A 20136-nucleotide genomic window follows, 5' to 3' on the forward strand; every position below is an offset into this window, starting at 1 on the left:
TGACCAACGGGTTCTTCTGGCTTTCTTGATTTTTGCTCGTTTAGGGGATATGGGGAGAAGGCAGGAACGGGGTACTGATTGAGAATTATCAGCCATGATCACATTGATTGGTGGTGCTGGCTCAAAGGGCCGAATGGCCTACTCCTGCACCTATTGTCTATTGTATTTCCAAACTCCAGCCCATTCCCCTCATTTACTGCATGCGAACATTGGGATAGAAAAATCTGCTCACTGAGTTCCATAGAGATTAGTTCACGATGCTGTTAAAACCTTACACTTCCGTGGTATTCACATTGATTGCATGTGAAGATACCACAGCCATGAAGATGGAGCCAGAGTGGGTGCCTCTGCATCCTCTTCCAAGAGGGGGATCTGCTACCATGTGATACAATTACTCTACTCTTTTAAATCTCTTTTTTACCTGTAAATCTAGAACTATATTATGCACTCTGTATTTTCCCCTTTGCTGTACCTGTTGTTTTTGGTTGACTTGATTGTATTTGCGTATAGTATTGTATTATCTGATTTGATAGGGTACAAAACAAACCTTGGTACATGTGATAATAATAAAACGAAACATCATCGTTGTCAAGTCAAGTCAATTTTATTTGTTTAAGAAACACGCCAGCCTATTTTTACATTTTATATGTACATCATGAAACCCTGTGGGTCAGCAAATCCTCCTTTAATATTCTGATTCTTCCATTTCAGGGCCATTATTATTCGAAATAGGGAAATCATTCCAATGTCTTCGGAGTTCACACCAGAAACTGAAAGACAACGACTCCAGTACTTGGTAAGAGAGAAATAAATTAGTTGCTTCCGTCTCTAGGTATCAGTGACAGCACTCTAAGAGTAATTTGAAGATTTGAAGCACTTCAGTCATATTTGTAATAATGCAAGTAAACTATTATTTATTTGGAACACCTTTTGAGAAGTTACCATTTTTATATTGGCTGATAACATTGTACTTCGCGAGGGCTTTAGTATTGATGTTGCTTTGCATCTTATTCACATCAGTGTGGAAAGGCTGCATTTCATGGATGTGGGTCTACAGCGATTGACTAATGCTTACATTTAGAGAAGACCTTAATTCATTTTATTGGTTTAAATGGGAAGGTTGGCTACACGGTGCATTGGTCTTCTGACGTGCTATTTCAATCAAGCGGGAGATGCAGGTTGAGACATGCAGGGACTACATTACAAGTTGTCAACTGCTTGACTGTGGCCAGAAGGTTAAGGAACAAGGTTGGGTGCAGCCAAACTTTAAGTTAAACAAAGTCATTCCAAATTAATCAGCAATTGTTGGTTCCAGGAGCTGCACAAAAAAAATGTCTCGGCCAAGGAATTCAATAAGGAAGAAAATAAACATAGATGAAGAAGGATATCTATGATTACAATGAGATCTTGATCAATTGGGCCGGTGTCTCATCAGGGACACCACCAGGTGGTTAATGCGAGTAGCAAAGGAGACAATGGAGAACGTTTGAAAAGGAATAACAAAACCCCTGAATTGAAAAGCATTACCCTTGACTGACTTATTTTATTGTCTCATTGACCTGCAGAACTAGTTCACAAACTGGCAAAATGCTTCTAAACATAATGGAGCATCAGGGAAAAAAAACAATATCTTGAAATAAAATACATATGAGGAATGCGGACATCAATGACTATGACAATGTTTATTTCCCTTCCTTTGGAAAGAGAGGGAGGGAGGAAGGGAGAGAGACCAGGGATATTGGGGGAGAGAAGGTTGGAGGCCAGAGATGTATGGGGAACTGGCTGGGGATTAAAAGGAAAGGAAGGGAAGGTTTGTGGCTGCCATTCCGAGAGAAGGAGGGGGGAGGTTAGGGATCAGGAGCACTGAAATCAAGACTCTGCCAGCAAGTGGAAGTTGTGACACAGGAGGGGAATGCAGGGGGCTATTGTAGGCTGGAGTTGTGGAGGAGGGAGGAGGAAATCAAGGGCGTTTCACTGTGGGGAAGAGGTGGCAAATCTGACACATTAGGGATGTGAGCACTGGGGAATTAATACCTTGTTCTCTTCGAATCTTGGAATGCCCTGCAGAGATTTGGACCACAATGTTCTACAATACTTGGAAAAAGATTATTGCATTTGGAATAACACCAGCCTGTGTGATCTTAATGTGGAAATATCGTCAGGGTTGCAAGGGTAATTCTCAACCAGAAGAGACTGGCTGGCTGAATTTCTTCATTGAAAAAAAAAAATCACTGTACAATCAAATGTTGAGGGAGTTATTTTAATCCTGTTCATTCTGAACTTCATGAATAAAAGGCTGAAGCTAGATGGCAGCAGGCTCACTCCCAATCCTTTGTCTGGCTCGTCAGTCAGCAAGGATGCAGTCTCACAGACTTGCATTATTCTGGGTTTGGTCTTGTCGCTGTCAGACAAAATTGTTCATATAATAATTTATCGGTCTTGGCACCGCTTATGTGTATTTTAATAGTGTAATGATTATGGATCTATGATACTGACTCTAAGTCTAATATCTTGGCTATTTTAAGATTCTTGACCTTGATTGTAAATGCCTCTGTCGCACCGTTCAGTCAATGTCTGTAACCATTTCTGGCTGTACAATTCTTTAAGATCTCTACATTCCTTTATTTCTAGTTCCATTTTAAAACCACACCACATCTCGCCACCAGGGGCGGTGGTGAAAGCAGAAACAATAGTGGCATTTAAGAGGCATCTGGATAGGTGCATAGGTGCAGGGAATGGAGAGATATGGATCGCATGCAGGCAGAGATTAGTTTAACTTGGCATAGACATTGTGGGTTAAAAGGCCTGTTCATCCAATGTTGAATCCCTTACTGCATTTTGGTAATTTAACATCACTCCAATACCTATTCACAGTGCTGACTGATTAAACCAAAGTGCTGAATGTCGTCTGCATCACCCTGCCTACCTGTGATTGCCACTTTCAGGAAACTGTGAACTAATACTCCTAAGTCCCTCTGCTCCATAACACTCTGCAGGGCCCTGCCATTCACTATGAAAGTCCTGCTAAGGACTTTGTTGTTAGGTCCACCCTTATCAAAGTTGTTCATTGCTAAGTAACTAACAATAAACAATAGTCGCCTGTCACCTCTTAAGGACCAATGCATTGAAAATGTAATATTTTACTTATTATTTGGAACAGTGAAATGATTAGATTAGTACCTTTTAATTATATTACACTGACATATCACAACCTTGCCACTTTTTCTTTATTTACTCTTATCGTATCTTCATTCTAACCTTTGATTAGCGAATTGATTTTTGATACCTCCAATTATCTGTTTTTGCGGATTGTGATTTTTGGCCAGTTGTGAAATATGATTGCAACATTTTTTACCAAATAGGTTATGGTTTTGAACTTAATCAATAATGAGAGGCGTAGGCAGCACTAAAGACATAGGCACCCTGTATTGCTAATAAAGCTAAGGGCTAAGGCTCAATTGGTGTGGCTGAAAATGAGAGTCAGACCAAGGATGCTCTCAGTAGAGACAGACGATGAGATATTGAGGTCAATAGAATGTTAGGATTAGGGTCAGGTTATTTATTGGGTAGTGAGACAAAATTGTTAGGGTTTGGTTGTGATTTGTGGGCAGTGGAACATTTCCCTCTGGTGCTGGTCTCATTGCTTGAGATGTGCTTTCACCATTTACTGCCACTTTTGTTAGGGTTAGGGTTAAACTTTGTTCGTCGTTGTGAAATCCTGGTATATGCATGTATTGAGATTTAAAATGGATGAGGCAGTGATGTGTATTAAAAAGATTCAGTTCCTAGATTTGTTAGCCAAATGCTTAAAATTGATTTTTGATTAAAAGTCGCACAATTCATTCACACCTGCATGTGCAACAATCAGGTTGGGGAATAGCATAAGAAACACCATATTAATCCCTTAACCCCTTCTCCCTCAGCAGTGTAGTAAGTGTGTGCACATTGTAGAAGTAATTTCTTGTAAGGCATCGCCATCTGTTGTATGCAAGCTGATTTTAGTTTTTAACGTTCCTGATTACATTTAGTGGCTTGCTGTATGTTTGGTCTTTGTAATCTTGGATCAAGCAACGATGAGGCACTTCAACCTAGGTTTATGAAGTCTGATGATTTCATTACTATGGGTTTATCGGTAATAAGGTTGATTTGCATACATTGGTATTATAATGTGCAAGAATGAAATTGGATTTAATTGGATTTGCACCGGATCTCAAAAATACTTTGGGGATAGTTTTAACTTAACCTGCACTTTTTCTCTTTTACGTTTATGTCCACAGGCCTTTTTGCAACCACTTTTACTGGGGAATGAATTTACCCAACTAGAGTTTTCCAGAAGAGTGCAGCGCAAAGAACTTGGGAAGAAAATGCTTTTCAGGGATTTCTACATGACTGGCTGGTAAGACTGTAACGATAAAGGGTATTGAGTCTATGCCCAAATAAATGCATTTAATGCATACAATAGGTGTTGAGGTACAATAGTCATAGTGCACAGAAATGGCCCTTTGCCCACCATGTCCTTGCTGCCCTTTCTGCCCAACTACACTAATCCCATTTGTTCATAATAGAACCCTATTTTTCTTTTCTGTTCCTTGCCTATTTATGTGTATCTGTCTAAATCCCTCTTAAACCTAGTAACTGTATGTGATTCCACCAACAATTCTATGTGCAAAACAAAACTGCTCTCTCCTCTGATTCTTTAACTCTCCTTCCTCTCGTCTTGTACCTCTGTTCTTCTGTATTTGGGCCAACTACTTAATTCCCAGGAGTAGAAAGTCATGCATTTTGGGAAGTTAAACTAAGGCAAGACATATAGGTTGAATGAAAGGACTATGACTGTGTAGTTGAACAGCGAAACATAGGGCACAAGTACATGGTTCCCTGAAAGTGGCAACAGGGTAAAAGTCATATGGATTGCTTGCCTTTGTCAGTTGGGTTATTGAATGCTAGCATTGGGACATCATGCTAAAGCTGTAAAGGTCATTGGTGAGACAGCACTTGGAGTATTGTGTACAGTTCTGGTCGCCGCACTATTGGCAGGGAATAGTTTGGAGGGTGTAGGAAATATAAGGAAGTTGCCAGGACTGGAGGGCTTGAGTTATAATGAGAGACTGGATAGGCTGGGACTGTTTTCCAAAGTGAAGGAAGCTGAGGGTGACCTTATGGAGGTTTATAAAGTCTAAACTAGAGCACATAGGTTTAAACTAAGAGGGGAAGACGTAAAGGGGATTTGAGAGACAGGTTTTTCACACTGCGTGGCAGGTATATGGCACGAGTCACTGAGAGGAGATTATGGCAATGGGGACTTTACCGACAAACGAAAACCAAAGTATGCTTCAAAAGATGACACTAGCCAATTGTAGTCACACCTCACTCAATTAGTAAGCCATATATCGTACTCCATGGATTTACATGAAGCCCAGATCATGATATCACATCCAGTTGGAGAAATTATTCTCCAAGCCACGCTCTTAATTTAGATTAGAAATCAAGTTGTCTCCCTGTCACACAGAACGTACAGAATAGGAAGACCTCGCATTTATCATTGATGTATGAAGTTTGTAGTTGGGTTTTGTGCTGCAGAAACTCGCAGTGACTGCCAAACTACGTACAGTGGGCTCAATTTTTTTCACATAATGCAATGTTTTTTGTGCATTATACAAACTGATTTTATTTTAAATCTGGCCCAGATTAGTCTCTGCACACTTAGAAGGGCAGTGATAGTTGCTGCCTTACAGCGGCAGAGACCCGAGCTTGATCCTGACCATGGGTGCTGTCTGTACAGAGTTTGTACGTTCTGTCTGTGACCCGGTGGGTTTTCCCTGGGTCCTCTGGTATCCTCTCACACTCCAAAGATGTACAGGTTTGTAGGTTCATTGGCTTTGGTAAAGATTGTAAATTGTCCCCAGTGTGTAGGATAGTGTTGGTGTGCGGGGATCACTGGTCATGCGGATTCGGTGGGCTGAAGGGCCAGATTCGGCGCTGTATCTCTAAATTAAATTAATACAATTGGATGCATTGTGTGCATATGGTACACTTTTTAACATTCCATCCAGGTTCTAGAAACATAGAAAATAGGCCATTCGGCCCTTCGAGCCTGCACCGCCATTCAATATGATCATGGCTGATCATCCAACTCAGTATCCCGTACCTGCCTTCTCTCCATACCCCCTGATCCCTTTAGCCACAAGGGCCACATCAAACTCCCTCTTAAATATAGCCAATGAACTGGCCTCAACTACCTTCTGTGGCAGAGAATTCCACAGATTCACCACTCTCTGTGTGAAAAAAAACGTTCTCATCTCGGTCCTAAAAGACTTCCCCCTTATCCTTAAACTGTGACCCTCTGTGCTTGCTCACAAGGGAGCACGAATGGAGGAAGCAGAGAGAAAAAGAGAATCTCAAAAATCAGGAACCACTTATGCTACAGTGTCCTACACCTCTGACACCTGTGTGACAAAAAACCTTTTGAGCCCAGATTGATCTCTGTACACTTCACCACACTGTAAGGTAGAGAACATGGTCTTACTCAAGAATGAATGAGGGACAAGAATAGCTATGGCAAATGTCCACAGTGAGGCTCCCAGATACATGAAGTAACTCCAATGTGCAGCACACACCTTGACATCACTCACACTAAATTCTTCTGCACATTCATGACCTGTGAACATCATAGGACACCCATGCCAAAGCAGGGCTTAAATAGTTTTTTAGTTTTAGAGATACAGCATGGAAACAGGCTCCTCGACCCACCACGTCCACACCGACCATTGATCACACTGGGTTATCCCACTTTCTTGTCCACTCCTTACAAACCATGGGTAATTTTCAGATGGCCAATTAACCTACAAACCCGCACATCTTCGGAATGTGGGGGGAAACTGGAGCACCTGGAGGGAACCCACGCGGTCACCACGAGAACGTGCAAACAACACCCAGATAGCGCCTGAGGTCAGAATCAAACCTGAGTCTCTTGCACTGTGATGCTGCAGCTCCACCAGCCGAGTCACTGTGCCGCCCCACGAGATATGAAATCAGGTTTTTTAAATTAATTGATGGACATTCGGCTTACCTGTTCCACTGGAGTGGGACCGCAGACATCAATATTTTTTTCCTTGGTGTTCACTCTCCGCTCTCCTCATGGTTGCTACCTTTGATGTGTCTGGCTGATCTCAGCACAGTCTCGTTCTAACACACTTGCCCCATTGCCAATCATCACCAGTCAATCTTGCGACCAACCTCGATGCTGATCAATCAGGTAGTACCATTGAATTCTAGGCCAGATCCTCCTGAGATTCTTGCCAAAGGTATATCGGACCAAACTATCTAGCAGTCAATCCCATACCACCCCCAGCTATGGTCCTATCGGATCTCCTCACACTTCCCAGTTATACACTCTATCTCAGCCCACACCAGACTATTAAACATCCTTGACTGGCTGTATAATTGTCACTTTATTATGAGTGGCAGCTAACCAGGCAGATGTGATTAAAGATGGTCCATGACAGCTCAGGAAGAATCATAATTACAAAAGGTTTTTGTACGTGGGTTGAATTGTTCCAAAATATTGCACAATTAAAGAGTTTTCACAGCTCTGATGTACATCTCTGATGCAACATTTTTATTTAAGTCATGCCTTTTGCGGTGCTGTTAGAAAATTGTTGCGAGGCGCACAATTGCGAGAATGTATTATAATTTGCAGTGCAGGGTGAGTGTTTTTACGCAATGGAAGAGAGGAAATCACTGGCAAATGACTGCCAAGAGTAGATTGTTGACAGTAATGGTGGATTGTACGCTACTGAATGCAAATGACTCAACATATTTGCATGGACCCGGTGAAACAGCGGGGAACCTGGCCTGAGTTGAATGGCTTTTCTGACAATGATGGATGACTGTGCAGTTACTGAATTAATGTGTGTATGTCTGTGTGTGTGCGTGTGTCTGTGTGTGTGCGTGTGTCTGTGTGTGCGTGTGTCTGTCTGTCTCTGTGTGCATGCGCGTGTGTCTGTGTGTGTGTCTGTGTGTGCGCATGTGTGTGTCTGTGTGTGTGTGCGCGTGTGTGTGTCTGTGTGTGTGTCCATACGTGCATGAATGGGGGAGGGCAGGATGATTGCATAACAGGAGCAAGAAGTATGGAAATCAGATGGATAATTTAATAAATCATTCTCTGCCTTTCATTTATCCGTGTGCTGGCACATCTGGCTGGTGTAATTCTTTTCTCATTTTTGAACCGATTCAAATACAGATTTTGCACAGGTTGTTTGGGGTATTTTCAAATTGACCACTCACACTGCAAGCTGATGAGATGCGTCTTTCTTTTGGTGGAGGGGGCAGGTTGGGGAGGGAAGAACTTCTATCTCATGGGCGCCCTCCACCACTGGAAAAAAAACTACTCAGAGGTTTGCTTCGAAGCGTTTAAAAACCGCAGTCTAATTCCAGATATTTTGGCCACAAGAAAGTAAAATGTCCTTCAATTTCTAATTAAATCAAGACCTGGGGGGGGAAATGGGATTGGCACCAACTCCCCCATGCACACCTTCAACCCTAACGGACATTAACAGTAAGGCTGCACGCTAGACCATGTAGTTAATGCAGAAATGGCCTGGGGTGGGAGGGATAATGAATCTATTCTGCTGATGAAAACTGTTTTCTTTTCACCACAGGGCCTATAAAACCATCGAAGAAGATGATCTAAAGTTTCCTTTGGTATACGGGGAGGGAAAGAAGGTAGGGAATTATGTTGCATATGAATAGGAGTGTTTGTATTTCTATAGGTCATTTGGTGAGCAGGTTAGAAGGGGATTGTAGCAATGAAATAAGAACTACTCTCTCACCCTTTCATCCCAACCCCCACCTAAAAGCACACAGCTCCATTTATTATTATTCTAGCAAGATTACTTGCCGACCTATAAAATGTAATTATTTCCAAAAGTCACACGCTGGTAATTTAAACGGGGCACATCATGAACCTGGGCATGCTGTCAATCATAGGCTGCACTCAGTGAATTAATCCTGCCACATTTTTCATCCCAATACTTTAATGCACATGCCTTGGTTGAGTAAACAAGGGTATTTGCTGAATGGTTATTTCTGCAAGTAATTTCCATTTTTTTCTCTACCCATTTCCTTTTCTGGTTTGCTGATTCTGCTAATCTCTTCTCTGCTGTTCTTCTGTTACTTCGTTTAGCGAATGCAGATTTATGGGAATTGCTCCAGAGAACCAGAGGAAAGACAAAGAAAGGACACAAAGTGCTGGAGTAACTCAGCGGGTCAAGCTGCAGCTCTGGATAGGTGATGTTTTGGGTAGGGACCCTTCTCAAACCCAAAACGTCAAAAAAATGAAATGTTCTCCAGAGATGCTGTCTGACCCGTTGAGTTACTCAAACACTTTGTGTCCCTTTGTGTAAACCAGATCAGTCTGAAGAAGGGTCTCGACCCGAAACGTCGCCCATTCCTTCTCTCCTGAGATGCTGACTGACCTGCTGAGTTACTCCAGCATTTTGTGAATAAATACCTTCGATTTGTACCAGCATCTGCAGTTATTTTCATACACTTTGTGTAAACTTCTTCATAGGAGTGTCACCCAGAAGTGTTTGACACCAAGCTGGGCTATATAAGGAGATGGTGGAGCAAATGCTTGCTGGAGGTGTAGGTTTTAAAAAGCATCTCAAAGGATAAAAGAGCAACATTTAAAGAAAATAGGATAAATTGGAAAATAATGTATAGAGCTTATGGGTAAAGAGCAGGGCAATAGCATAAAATGGATGACTCTCGCAAAATAACTAGCACATGCTCAGTTGGCCAAATGTACCCATTAAACTCCAGGGCATTTAATGATTTTATTAATTTGTTTGATGTTCTTTCCTACATTTTTTCTTCCTCTGGTTCTGTTGCATTAGTTTATCTTCAGTTTTTTATTGCATCTATTCTGTTTGGTTAAGTTCTTCTAATTTACAATTTTGTTTCTTCCTGTTAATCTACTTTATCTTCTGTGGATTCTTTTATTAGAATATAACAATGGATGGACCCAAATCATGTTACAATCATGACCAGATACCATGACAAACTCAACTATTGAATTGTAGGTTGGTGTTTTGTTCTTGGAATCACGTATGCAGTCTCAGGTGATTCTGCCAGGCTAAAGCCATGCTAAGGTATTAGAGACGCTATTCAACAGAATGTTGGCGGTCCCACACTGGTGACTTGTCCCTGGGCAACTTTCTTCCCTGAAGGCAACACTCCAAAGAGATTCCTATTATTGCCTCTTAGCAGAGTGCCAAATGGCTGCCTTTGTGGGACTCCATTTATAATATACTTGCCTCTTGAGTCAGTAGTTTAGTTTAGAGATACAGCATGGAAACAGACCCTTTGGCCCATGCTGACTATATTTGATTACCTTTTCACACAAGTTCCATGTTATCCCACTTTCTCAACCACTCTCTACACATTAGGGGTAATTTTATAGAGGCCAATTAACCTACGAACTTGCACATCATTCGGATGTGGGAGAAAACTGGAGCGCTCAGTTCTTCAATAGAGAATAGACAGTAGGTGCAGGAGGAGGCCATTCGGCCCTTCGAGCCAACACCACCATTCAATGTGATCATGGCTGATCATTCCCAATCAGTACCCCGTTCCTGCCTTCTCCCCATACCCCCTGACTCCGCTATCCTTAAGAGCTCTATCTAGCTCTCTCTTGAAAGCACTCAGAGAATTGGCTTCCATCGCCTTCTGAGGCAGAGAATTCCACAGATTTACAACTCTCTGACTGAAAAAGTTTTTCCTCATCTCCGTTCTAAATGGCCTACCCCTTATTCTTAAACTGTGGCCCCTGGTTCTGGACTCCCCCAACATTGGGAACATGTTTCCTGCCTCTTATATGTTTAATAATCTTATATGTTTCAATAAGATCCCCTCTCATACTTCTAAATTCCAGTGTATAGAAGCCTAGTCGATCCAGTGTTTCAACATACGACAGTCCCGCCATTCCGGGAATTAACCTAGTAAACCTACACTGCATGCCCTCAATAGCAAGAATATCCTTCCTCAAATTTGGAGACCAAAACTGCAAGCAGTACTCCAGGTGCGGTCTCACCAGGGCCCTGTACAACTGCAGAAGGACCTCTTTGCTCCTATACTCAACTCCTCTTGTTATGAAGACCAACATTCCATTGGCTTTCTTCACTGCCTGCTGTACCTGCATGCTTCCTTTCAGTGACTGATGCACTAGGACACCCAGATCTCGTTGTACGTCCCCTTCCCTAACCATTTAGATAATAATCTGCCTTCCTATTCTTACCACCAAAGTGGATAACCTCACACTTATACACATTATACTGCATCTGTCATGCATCCGCCCACTCACACAACCTGTCCAAAACACCCTGCAACCTTATAGCATCTTCCACACAGTTCACACTGCCCCCCAGCTTTGTGTCATCTGCAAATTTGCTAATGTTACTTTTAATCCCTCCATCCAAGTCATTAATGTATATTGTAAATAGCTGCGGTCCCAGCACCGAGCCTTGCGGTACCCCACTAGTCACTGCCTGCCATTCTGAAAGGGACCCATTTATCCCCACTCTTTGCTTTCTGTCTGCTAACCAATTTTCTATCCATGTCAGTACATTACCCCCAATACCATGTGCTCTAATTTTGCCCACTAATCTCCTATGTGGGACCTTGTCGAAGGCTTTCTGAAAGTCAAGGTACACCACATTCACCGACTCTCCCATCCATTTTCATAGTTATATCCTCAAAAAATTCCAGAAGATTAGTCAAGCATGATTTCCCCTTCGTTAATCCATACTGACTCAGAACGATCCTGTTACTGCTATCCAAATGCTCCGCAATTTCGTCTTTTATAATTGACTCCAGCATCTTCCCCACCACCGATGTCAGACTAACTGGTCTATAATTTCCTGTTTTCTCTCTCCCTCCTTTCTTAAAAAGTGGGATAACTAGGAAAATTGACAGGGGAGAGTCAGTGGATGTGGTGTACCTCGACTTTCAGAAAGCCTTCGACAAGGTCCCACATAGGAGATTAGTGGGCAAAATTAGAGCACATGGTATTGGGGGTAGGGTGCTGACATGGATAGAAAATTGGTTGACAGACAGAAAGCAAAGAGTGGGGATAAATGGGTCCCTTTCGGAATGGCAGGCAGTGACCAGTGGGGTACCGCAAGGTTCGGTGCTGGGACCCCAGCTATTTACGATATACATTAATGACTTAGATGAAGGGATTAAAAGTACCATTAGCAAATTTGCAGATGATACTAAGCTGGGTGGTAGTGTGAATTGTGAGGAAGATGCAATAAGGCTGCAGGGTGACTTGGACAGGTTGTGTGAGTGGGCGGATACATGGCAGGTGCAGTTTAATGTAGATAAGTGTGAGGTTATTCACTTTGGAAGTAAGAATAGAAAGGCAGATTATTATCTGAATGGTGTCGTTAGGAAGAGGGGATGTTCAACGAGATCTGGGTGTCCTAGTGCATCAGTCACTGAAAGGAAGCATGCAGGTACAGCAGGCAGTGAAGAAAGCCAATGGAATGTTGGCTCAGTCCTTGGCCCCCTCCTCTTCATCCTCTACCTGTTCCCCCTTGGTCAATTAATCCGCCATCATGGTCTCAACTTCCACTGCTTCGCCGATGATATCCAGCTCCTCATCTCCACCAAGTCAATCTCCACCACCACACACTCTACACTGACAAACTGCATCACTGAAATAAAATCTTGGCTTCAATCAAATTTCCTCAAACTCAACTGCAACAAATCTGAAATCATCATCATTGGTCCAAAAACGCTCACCAAATCCACCCAAAACTTCATCCTCAATATTGATGGTCTGCCAGTATCCACCTCCCCTCACATCCGGAATCTTGGAATCATCTTTGATCAAACCCTCTCCTTCGACAAACACATCAAACACATCACAAAGACAGCCTTCTTCCACCTCAAAAACATTGCCCGTCTCCGTCCATCCCTCTCCTCCACAGCTGCAGAAACCCTCATCCACACCTTCATCACCTCCCGTCTGGACTACTGCAACAGCCTCCTCTATGGCGCACCCTCAAAAATCATTAGTAAACTTCAATACATTCAAAACTCCGCTGCCCGTCTACTCACCCACACCCCGATCCGTGACCATATCACCCCCGTCCTTTACAAACTCCACTGGCTCCCCATCCCCCAGAGAATCCAGTACAAAATCCTCCTCATGACCTACAAAGCCCTCCATAACCTGGCCCCATCCTACCTGACTGACCTCCTCCACAGGCACACTCCCACCTGCACCCTCCGCTCTGCTGCTGCCAATCTCCTATCCCCCCCATCCGGACCAAACTCAGATCCTGGGGGGACAGGGCTTTCTCCATCGCTGCTCCCACCCTATGGAACTCACTACCCCAAACCGTCAGAGACTCCTCCTCACTCACCACATTCAAAACATCACTGAAGTCTCACCTGTTCAGTACTGCCTTCAACCACTGAAGGTCACCTCACCTTCTGTCTCCTTTCTCTGTTCGTTTACTTATTTATCTATTTATTCACTTCCCTATGTTCTTTAAATCCCTGTAAAGCGTCTTTGAGTGTATGAAAAGCGCTATATAAATGTAATGCATTATTATTATTATTATTATTATAACAAGAGGAGTTGAGTATAGGAGCAAAGAGGTCCTTCTACAGTTGTACCGGGCCCTGGTGAGACCGCACCTGGAGTACTGTGTGCAGTTTTGGTCTCCAAATTTGAGGAAGGATATTCTTGCTATTGAGGGCGTGCAGCGTAGGTTCACTAGGTTAATTCCCGGAATGGCGGGACTGTCGTATGTTGAAAGGCTGGAGCAATTAGGCTTGTATACACTGGAATTTAGAAGGATGAGGGGGGATCTTATTGAAACATACAAGATAATTAGGGGATTGGACACATTAGAGGCAGGAAACATGTTCCCAATGTTGGGGGAGTCCAGAACAAGGGGCCACAGTTTAAGAATAAGGGGTAGGCCATTTAGAACGGAGATGAGGAAGAACTTTTTCAGTCAGAGAGTGGTGAAGGTGTGGAATTCTCTGCCTCAGAAGGCAGTGGAGGCCAGTTCGTTGGATGCTTTCAAGAGAGAGCTGGATAGAGCTCTTAAGGATAGTGGAGTGAGGGGGTATGGGGAGAAGGCAGGAACGGGGTACTGATTGAGAGTGATCAGCCATGATCGCATTGAATGGCGGTGCTGGCTCGAAGGGCTGAATGGCCTACTCCTGCACCTATTGTCTATTGTCTATTGTCTATAACATTCGCTACCCTCCAATCCACAGGAACTGATCCTGAATCTATAGAACATTGGAAAATGATCACCAATGCGTCCACGATTTCTAGAGCCACCTCCTTAGGTACCCTGGGATGCAGACCATCGGGCCCTGGGGATTTATCAGCCTTCAGTCCCATCAGTCTACCCAACACCATTTCCTGCCTAATGTGAATTTCCTTCAGTTCCTCCGCACCCTAAGATCTCTGGCCACTAGAACATCTGGGAGATTGTTTATGTCTTCCTTAGTGAAGACAGATCCAAAGTACCGGTTCAACTCGTCTGCCATTTCCTTGTTCCCCATAATAAATTCCCCTGCTTCTGTCTTCAAGGGACCCACATTTGCCTTAACTATTTTCTTCCTCTTCACATACCTAAAGAAACTTTTACTATCTTCCTTTATATTATTGGCTAGTTTACCTTCGTACCTTATCCTTTCTCCCCGTATTGCCCTTTTATTTCAAACTGTGCAGCTCTACAAACTAAGTGCAGTTACAGAGATTAGAGTATGAAAGTGTATGTTTATTTTCCCTTGTATTACCCTAGGTATGTTGCACTGTTAGGATTGCCACCGTTCAGATAATATGCAAAATCGAGGCCCCACCTGTGCTCTCAGGTGGATGTGAAGGATTTCAGAGAAGTGAGCTATCGTTGGAGGCTTGGCCTTTGATGATCCTTCACTCAATTTGACAAAATATTGGCTGGTATCACGTTACTGTTTCTGAAATCTTTCTGTGTGTACACTGGCTGTCTTCTTTTTTTAAACACTATAGCATTTATGTTTTCATGAAGTATTTAATTGGCCCAGGCTATGTTTTGAAGTAAACCTTAGACGTACATATGTGGGTATCCACCTATTTCCTTTACAAGTTTAATGATTATAGAGGGGATGGGGTACGTGTACAGTAAATGCTTCTGCGAGGCCCACTTCCCCCTCAACACACTACTGCCTGCATGGGCTGGACAAGTGCTTTGGGGTGACTTGAAGTGGGCATGTAAAGTACTATATATGTGCAAGCCACTGGCCGAGATTTTCAATGTAACTACAATGATTCTACCTCATGATGAATGCATTTTACACAAATGCTGTGGAGCATTTCTGATAAATTGGTTATATAAATGCAAATTTATTCTTTCTCGACCAGTTCCGCTGGTCCCTCGAGTCAATCTCATTCTTTCTTCAGGCTTTTATTGTTCCATCCATTTTTAACAATCTAATCTTTTGCTTTGACAGATGTAAAGTTCATACAATGTCTACCTCACCATCTCGGTCTGTTTTATGGTATAATTATGTGAACCCTTTTCTGTTGGTTTTTAAGTATCGAAAGAAAAATAGATTTTTGTTTATATTTGCTTTTCATAACACCAGAATGTCTCAAAGACTGTAAGAAGAAATGACATGCTCTTGGAACTGTAGTCACTGTTGCAATGTTGGAAATGCAACACCCAGTTTGCACATGGCAAGCTCCCACAAACTGCAACATGAAAGGAACAAAATATTGGAGTAAAATTTATCCTCTGCCAGGCACTCTAAATACAGAGTCCAATAAAATATGCACATTGCAATCTACTTTGACTTGCAGAGTTCAAAGCACGTTTTGAGTGACATTTGTCAGATGAATTTCTACCCAAATTTCTTTCTATGATATTCTCTGAGGGCCAGAACAACAAAGATAATTTATCTGGTCTTGTTTGAAGTGATGCCAATGGATCATTTATGGAAGCCTATGTAATGGAATAATAGACGGTTTTAAGGATTCTGATCAATGATGAAGGAAGAACACTTATATCAAATTTAAAGCACAAACATTTAGTAAAGGCTGTATCAAAGCAGCAACAAAGTACCGAGAAGATAGCAATAGAATGGCTATACAACTTCAGTTAAAGCAATGCTAAAAAGACACATAAACTGCAATATAAATAGCAGCAGGAAATAGCATATCAATACTGAATCTGACAATTGTTTCAGCCTTGAAGGCTGTAACTTCAAAGGCTTGTTGGGAACTCTATAAAAGCTTCGACTGGAGATCTTTCAAAGAACCTCTGTGTCCTGGTGCCTCTCCAGAAGCTTGGCCCAAGATGAAATCCCCTGAGCACCTGTGTAATAGACACTTTTATACCTAAAAGCCCAAGCTTCTACGCTAATCTAAGAACAACAGATGACTATTTTAAGACTGGCTATCCTCGAAGCGTTGAAAACAGTTGTTTGTCAAATCAGGCTAATAACTGATTATTAGTTAGCCTTGAGTAGCTAATTCAAATAGTTAGTCTTGAGCACGTTTCGAATTACTCTGGGAAGGTAAAGGTTTGTATTAGTGACCTTGCAGGTGGCCTCATGATTTACTGGTTCTTCCAAGTTACCCCAAGCATTTTCCTAAACATTTAATTGTTTTTCTAGGCAAACATGCTTACTTGACATGTGGTGCTGTTAATTTAGCTGAAAAACATGCATATGGCTGTTAGCTGACAACTCCATTTTAGCTGACACAGTCTATTTAACCCTTACATTACAATTTGCTATGCACAAATTGGATGCCATGTTTCCAGAAATTACAACATTGACACACTTTAAAAGCACTTTCTTACGTGCTTTAGGAAACCCAGCTGTTCACCCATCTGGATGTGTGAGCCTTTCTGTTCTTTCTCCCTTTCATGGGGCTGGGTTTCTTTACTGACTATTTTTCTTTGTTGGTTTCCCAATGGCCCCCTTTTCTGCCAAATATGCCCTATCTCCCTGCCCCGAGTAATCTATGCCAAAGGGAAAAAAACATGCTGACAGTCACTCTCCATGGACAGGAATGCCTTCACAGCTCAAGTAACACAAGTTGGAATTATGGATTGTGTTAATGAAGCACAGGGGAAAAACACAAATGCTTGTGCACTAAACAAATCCCAATTTCTGGTTAAAGCATTCTCATGAAAACTAGTTGTGTTGCAGAAACTCCCTGCCTCAGTCCAATCAGTGTATCACAAAGAAATAAAAAAATGATTGAGAAATTGATGCTTCACATGGTTATTGAAATTCACCTCGTGTGTCAATTTCACTGGTGGGTAGATACTGGAGCTCATAAATATTCAGAGGTTCAGTGACTGAACATTTGCAAGATGTGAAATGTTCAATGTGTCCAGTTCATGATGAGTGTAGGCTGCCACATAAAACTGGAAGGTCACCAGTGAGACACTGGGTTACTCCAGAATTTTTAAGAATAAAGTTCAGGCCTATAGTCCCAATGCCGCCCTGTCAAAGGTGCCTTTTTTTTTCAAATGAGCTGAACAAAACACAAAGTACAGAGGAACCCAGAGGGTCAGGCGGCATTGGTGGAGGGAAAGAACAAACAATGTTTCAGGACAGGACCCTTCTTCAGACAGGTGTCAGCCAAGGTCTAGTCAGCTGTTTATAAAAGAGTCCATCCTGGAAGTTGAAAGAAGAGCCAGACTGCTCTCCTTTACACAGCAGCCAATATTCATCCTTTAAGTTGCATAATAAAACAATACATTATTTGGTCATTGCTGTTTGTGAGAGTTTCCTTTGTGCATTTCTGTTCCGGTGCTTCCTCATTTAAACGGGGACTATTCTTCAAAAGCAGGTCAGTGCCAATAAGGTGTTTTGGGTTATCCTGAGATTAAGATGGGTGTTATAAAAGTACAAGTCTTTCCTCTCTTTGCCGGGTATGAAACCAGTCATTTTACAACACTGCTGAAAACTTTCTATCACTGAAGTTAAGTGGTTTATTTCAGTGAATTATTTGTTCGTTTATAAATGATTCACCTGTATTTTAGGCTGATCCGTTTGTCACTGCATACTTACCTAACAAGTGTCATGTTATGTAGTAAACCTGAAGACCAAAAGCTGTGAGAAGAATATGCTTTGGAAAATGTATGTACCATGTCTATAGTTTTGGAATATGTAGAAGGTGGTTAAGGGTACTATTTTACAAAGTGATGCTTCCACCATTGAATCTCACAGGAATAGTTGTGAGGATGGGACATAAGGTTTAGTCATTGAAACGTCTTGCTAATGGTGGAAAAATCTGAAACTCTCTTACACAGTTGTGGTTGAAGGAGAAGGCAGAGCAATCAATGTTCGTCCATATATGTATGGTACAGCTGCTAACTGAAAGACACCTGATAACTGAAAGATACTCTGAGACCACACTGTAATCATAAAATTATTCACCAAGTTTAATATTGAGCCAAACCTCATTTGGTTGTTCTGTCAGCATATTTCAATAAAGAACCTATCTCTTTCTAAATCTTAGGTAGGCACAAAAATGCTGGAGTAACTCAGCGGGTCAGGCAGCATCTCTGGAGAGAAGGAATGGGTGACGTTTCGGGTCGAGACCCTTCAAATCTTTCTTGATTTATTTCAAGTGTCGGGTGGAGTGTGCTAGGTTTGCTCAATGTACATGGAGCAGCTACAGCTAGAATCCCCTCCCCCCCCCCCCCCCCACCCCCACCCCCAATTTTCTCTATTGCCCTCACTCATTCGTCACTTACTCCAATTCCATTCTCCTGCATTAATTTTGAACAACTAATAATCTGTTGTGCCCCAAGGTTTATTTTTCACTGTAAAAGACAAAGGTGTGTGATTTGCAATGCTGGGTTAACTCACACAGGACTGGTATCTGCACTGTGACATCAACATGCTGGTTTTATGTGCTGTCTTGTATACAATGGGTGTCTCAAACCACCCTGCAGATAATGAAGTACCTGTGAAGCGTGTTGTAAAGTACTATTATTTTTAAATCTTTCTTTGAAATCACTGTGTTTATCAGTTGATAAGTGACGTGCAAACTGAGGGGCAAAATGTGATTTGTTCATTAGGCACGTGTGATGGCAACCATTGGTGTGACCCGAGGATTTGGAGACCATGATTTGAAGGTTCACGATTCAAATATCCACATAAAGCCCTTTCTCTCGAGCACACCTGAGGTAAAGCAATCTTACTTTCTACTACATTGTGTAATTTAAAAACTTTACTCCATCCCTTTTAACCACAGTTAGCATTTTAATCAGTTACCTACTGACAAAAAAAGGACACAAATTGCTGGAGTAACTCAGCGGGTCAGGTAGCCTCTCTCTCTCGAACATGGATATGTGACATTTTGGGTCAGGACCCTTCACCAGACTGATTATGGGGTGGGACGGGGAGAAAGTTGGAAGAGAGGTGGGGGCAGGTCAAAGCCTGGCATGTGATAGGTGGATACAGGTGATGGGGGGTGGGGTTGATAGGTAGATGGCTGGACAAATGTCAGAGATGAAAAGACAAAATGTTTGACACAAGGATAGAAGAGATGCAAATTGTGAAACTAGAGGAAGGAATATAGGTGGTGGTGGGGGGGGGGGGGGGGAAGAAACATGTGCCAATCCAGGTGGGGCACAGGGAAGGTAAAGGGAAGTTAAAATGGTCAGCAGATGAACCAGCATCTGCAGTTCCTTGTGCCTCCAACCTCCAACATAAGATTGGATGACCCCAAATTTCCTTTCACTCAATATTCAATAACAAGTCATCCTTTTCATATTTCTTGACCTCAATTTCCATAGCTGAATCCTCAGACTGGCTGGAAACCATATTGTTTTATGTGATTTTAAATTGACCTTTCCCCCCATGTGGACAGTTGGAAAATCACATTCATCCATTTCTTTTAGATTCCCATATCTACTTCTGCCTGAGGTCATGGCGGAAGCAAATACGATAGTGGTATCTAAGAGCTTTTGGATGGAGACATGAATATGTAAGGAATGCTGGGATATGGATCACATGCAGGCAGAAGGGATTAGCTTAATTTGGTATGATGTTTGACACAGACATTATGTGCCGAAGGGCCTGTTCTGTGCTGTGCTGTAC

At 42.3% G+C, this 20136-nt stretch overlaps 1 protein-coding gene across 1 annotated transcript in view; it reads left to right on the forward strand.

Moving 5' to 3' along the window:
* LOC144603668 (protein phosphatase 1H-like) overlaps window positions 1–20136 on the forward strand; it is a 110397-nt gene that overhangs the window by 77474 nt on the left and 12787 nt on the right. Inside the window, exons 5-8 of the mRNA XM_078417262.1 lie at window positions 712–796; window positions 4278–4396; window positions 8661–8724; window positions 19113–19220. Of these exons, the coding sequence (XP_078273388.1) occupies window positions 712–796; window positions 4278–4396; window positions 8661–8724; window positions 19113–19220 (376 nt within the window). The remainder of the gene's footprint in view (window positions 1–711; window positions 797–4277; window positions 4397–8660; window positions 8725–19112; window positions 19221–20136) is intronic.

The sequence above is a fragment of the Rhinoraja longicauda genome, chromosome 20 (assembly GCF_053455715.1).
Source record: "Rhinoraja longicauda isolate Sanriku21f chromosome 20, sRhiLon1.1, whole genome shotgun sequence".
NCBI classification, from domain to species: Eukaryota; Metazoa; Chordata; class Chondrichthyes; order Rajiformes; family Arhynchobatidae; genus Rhinoraja; species Rhinoraja longicauda.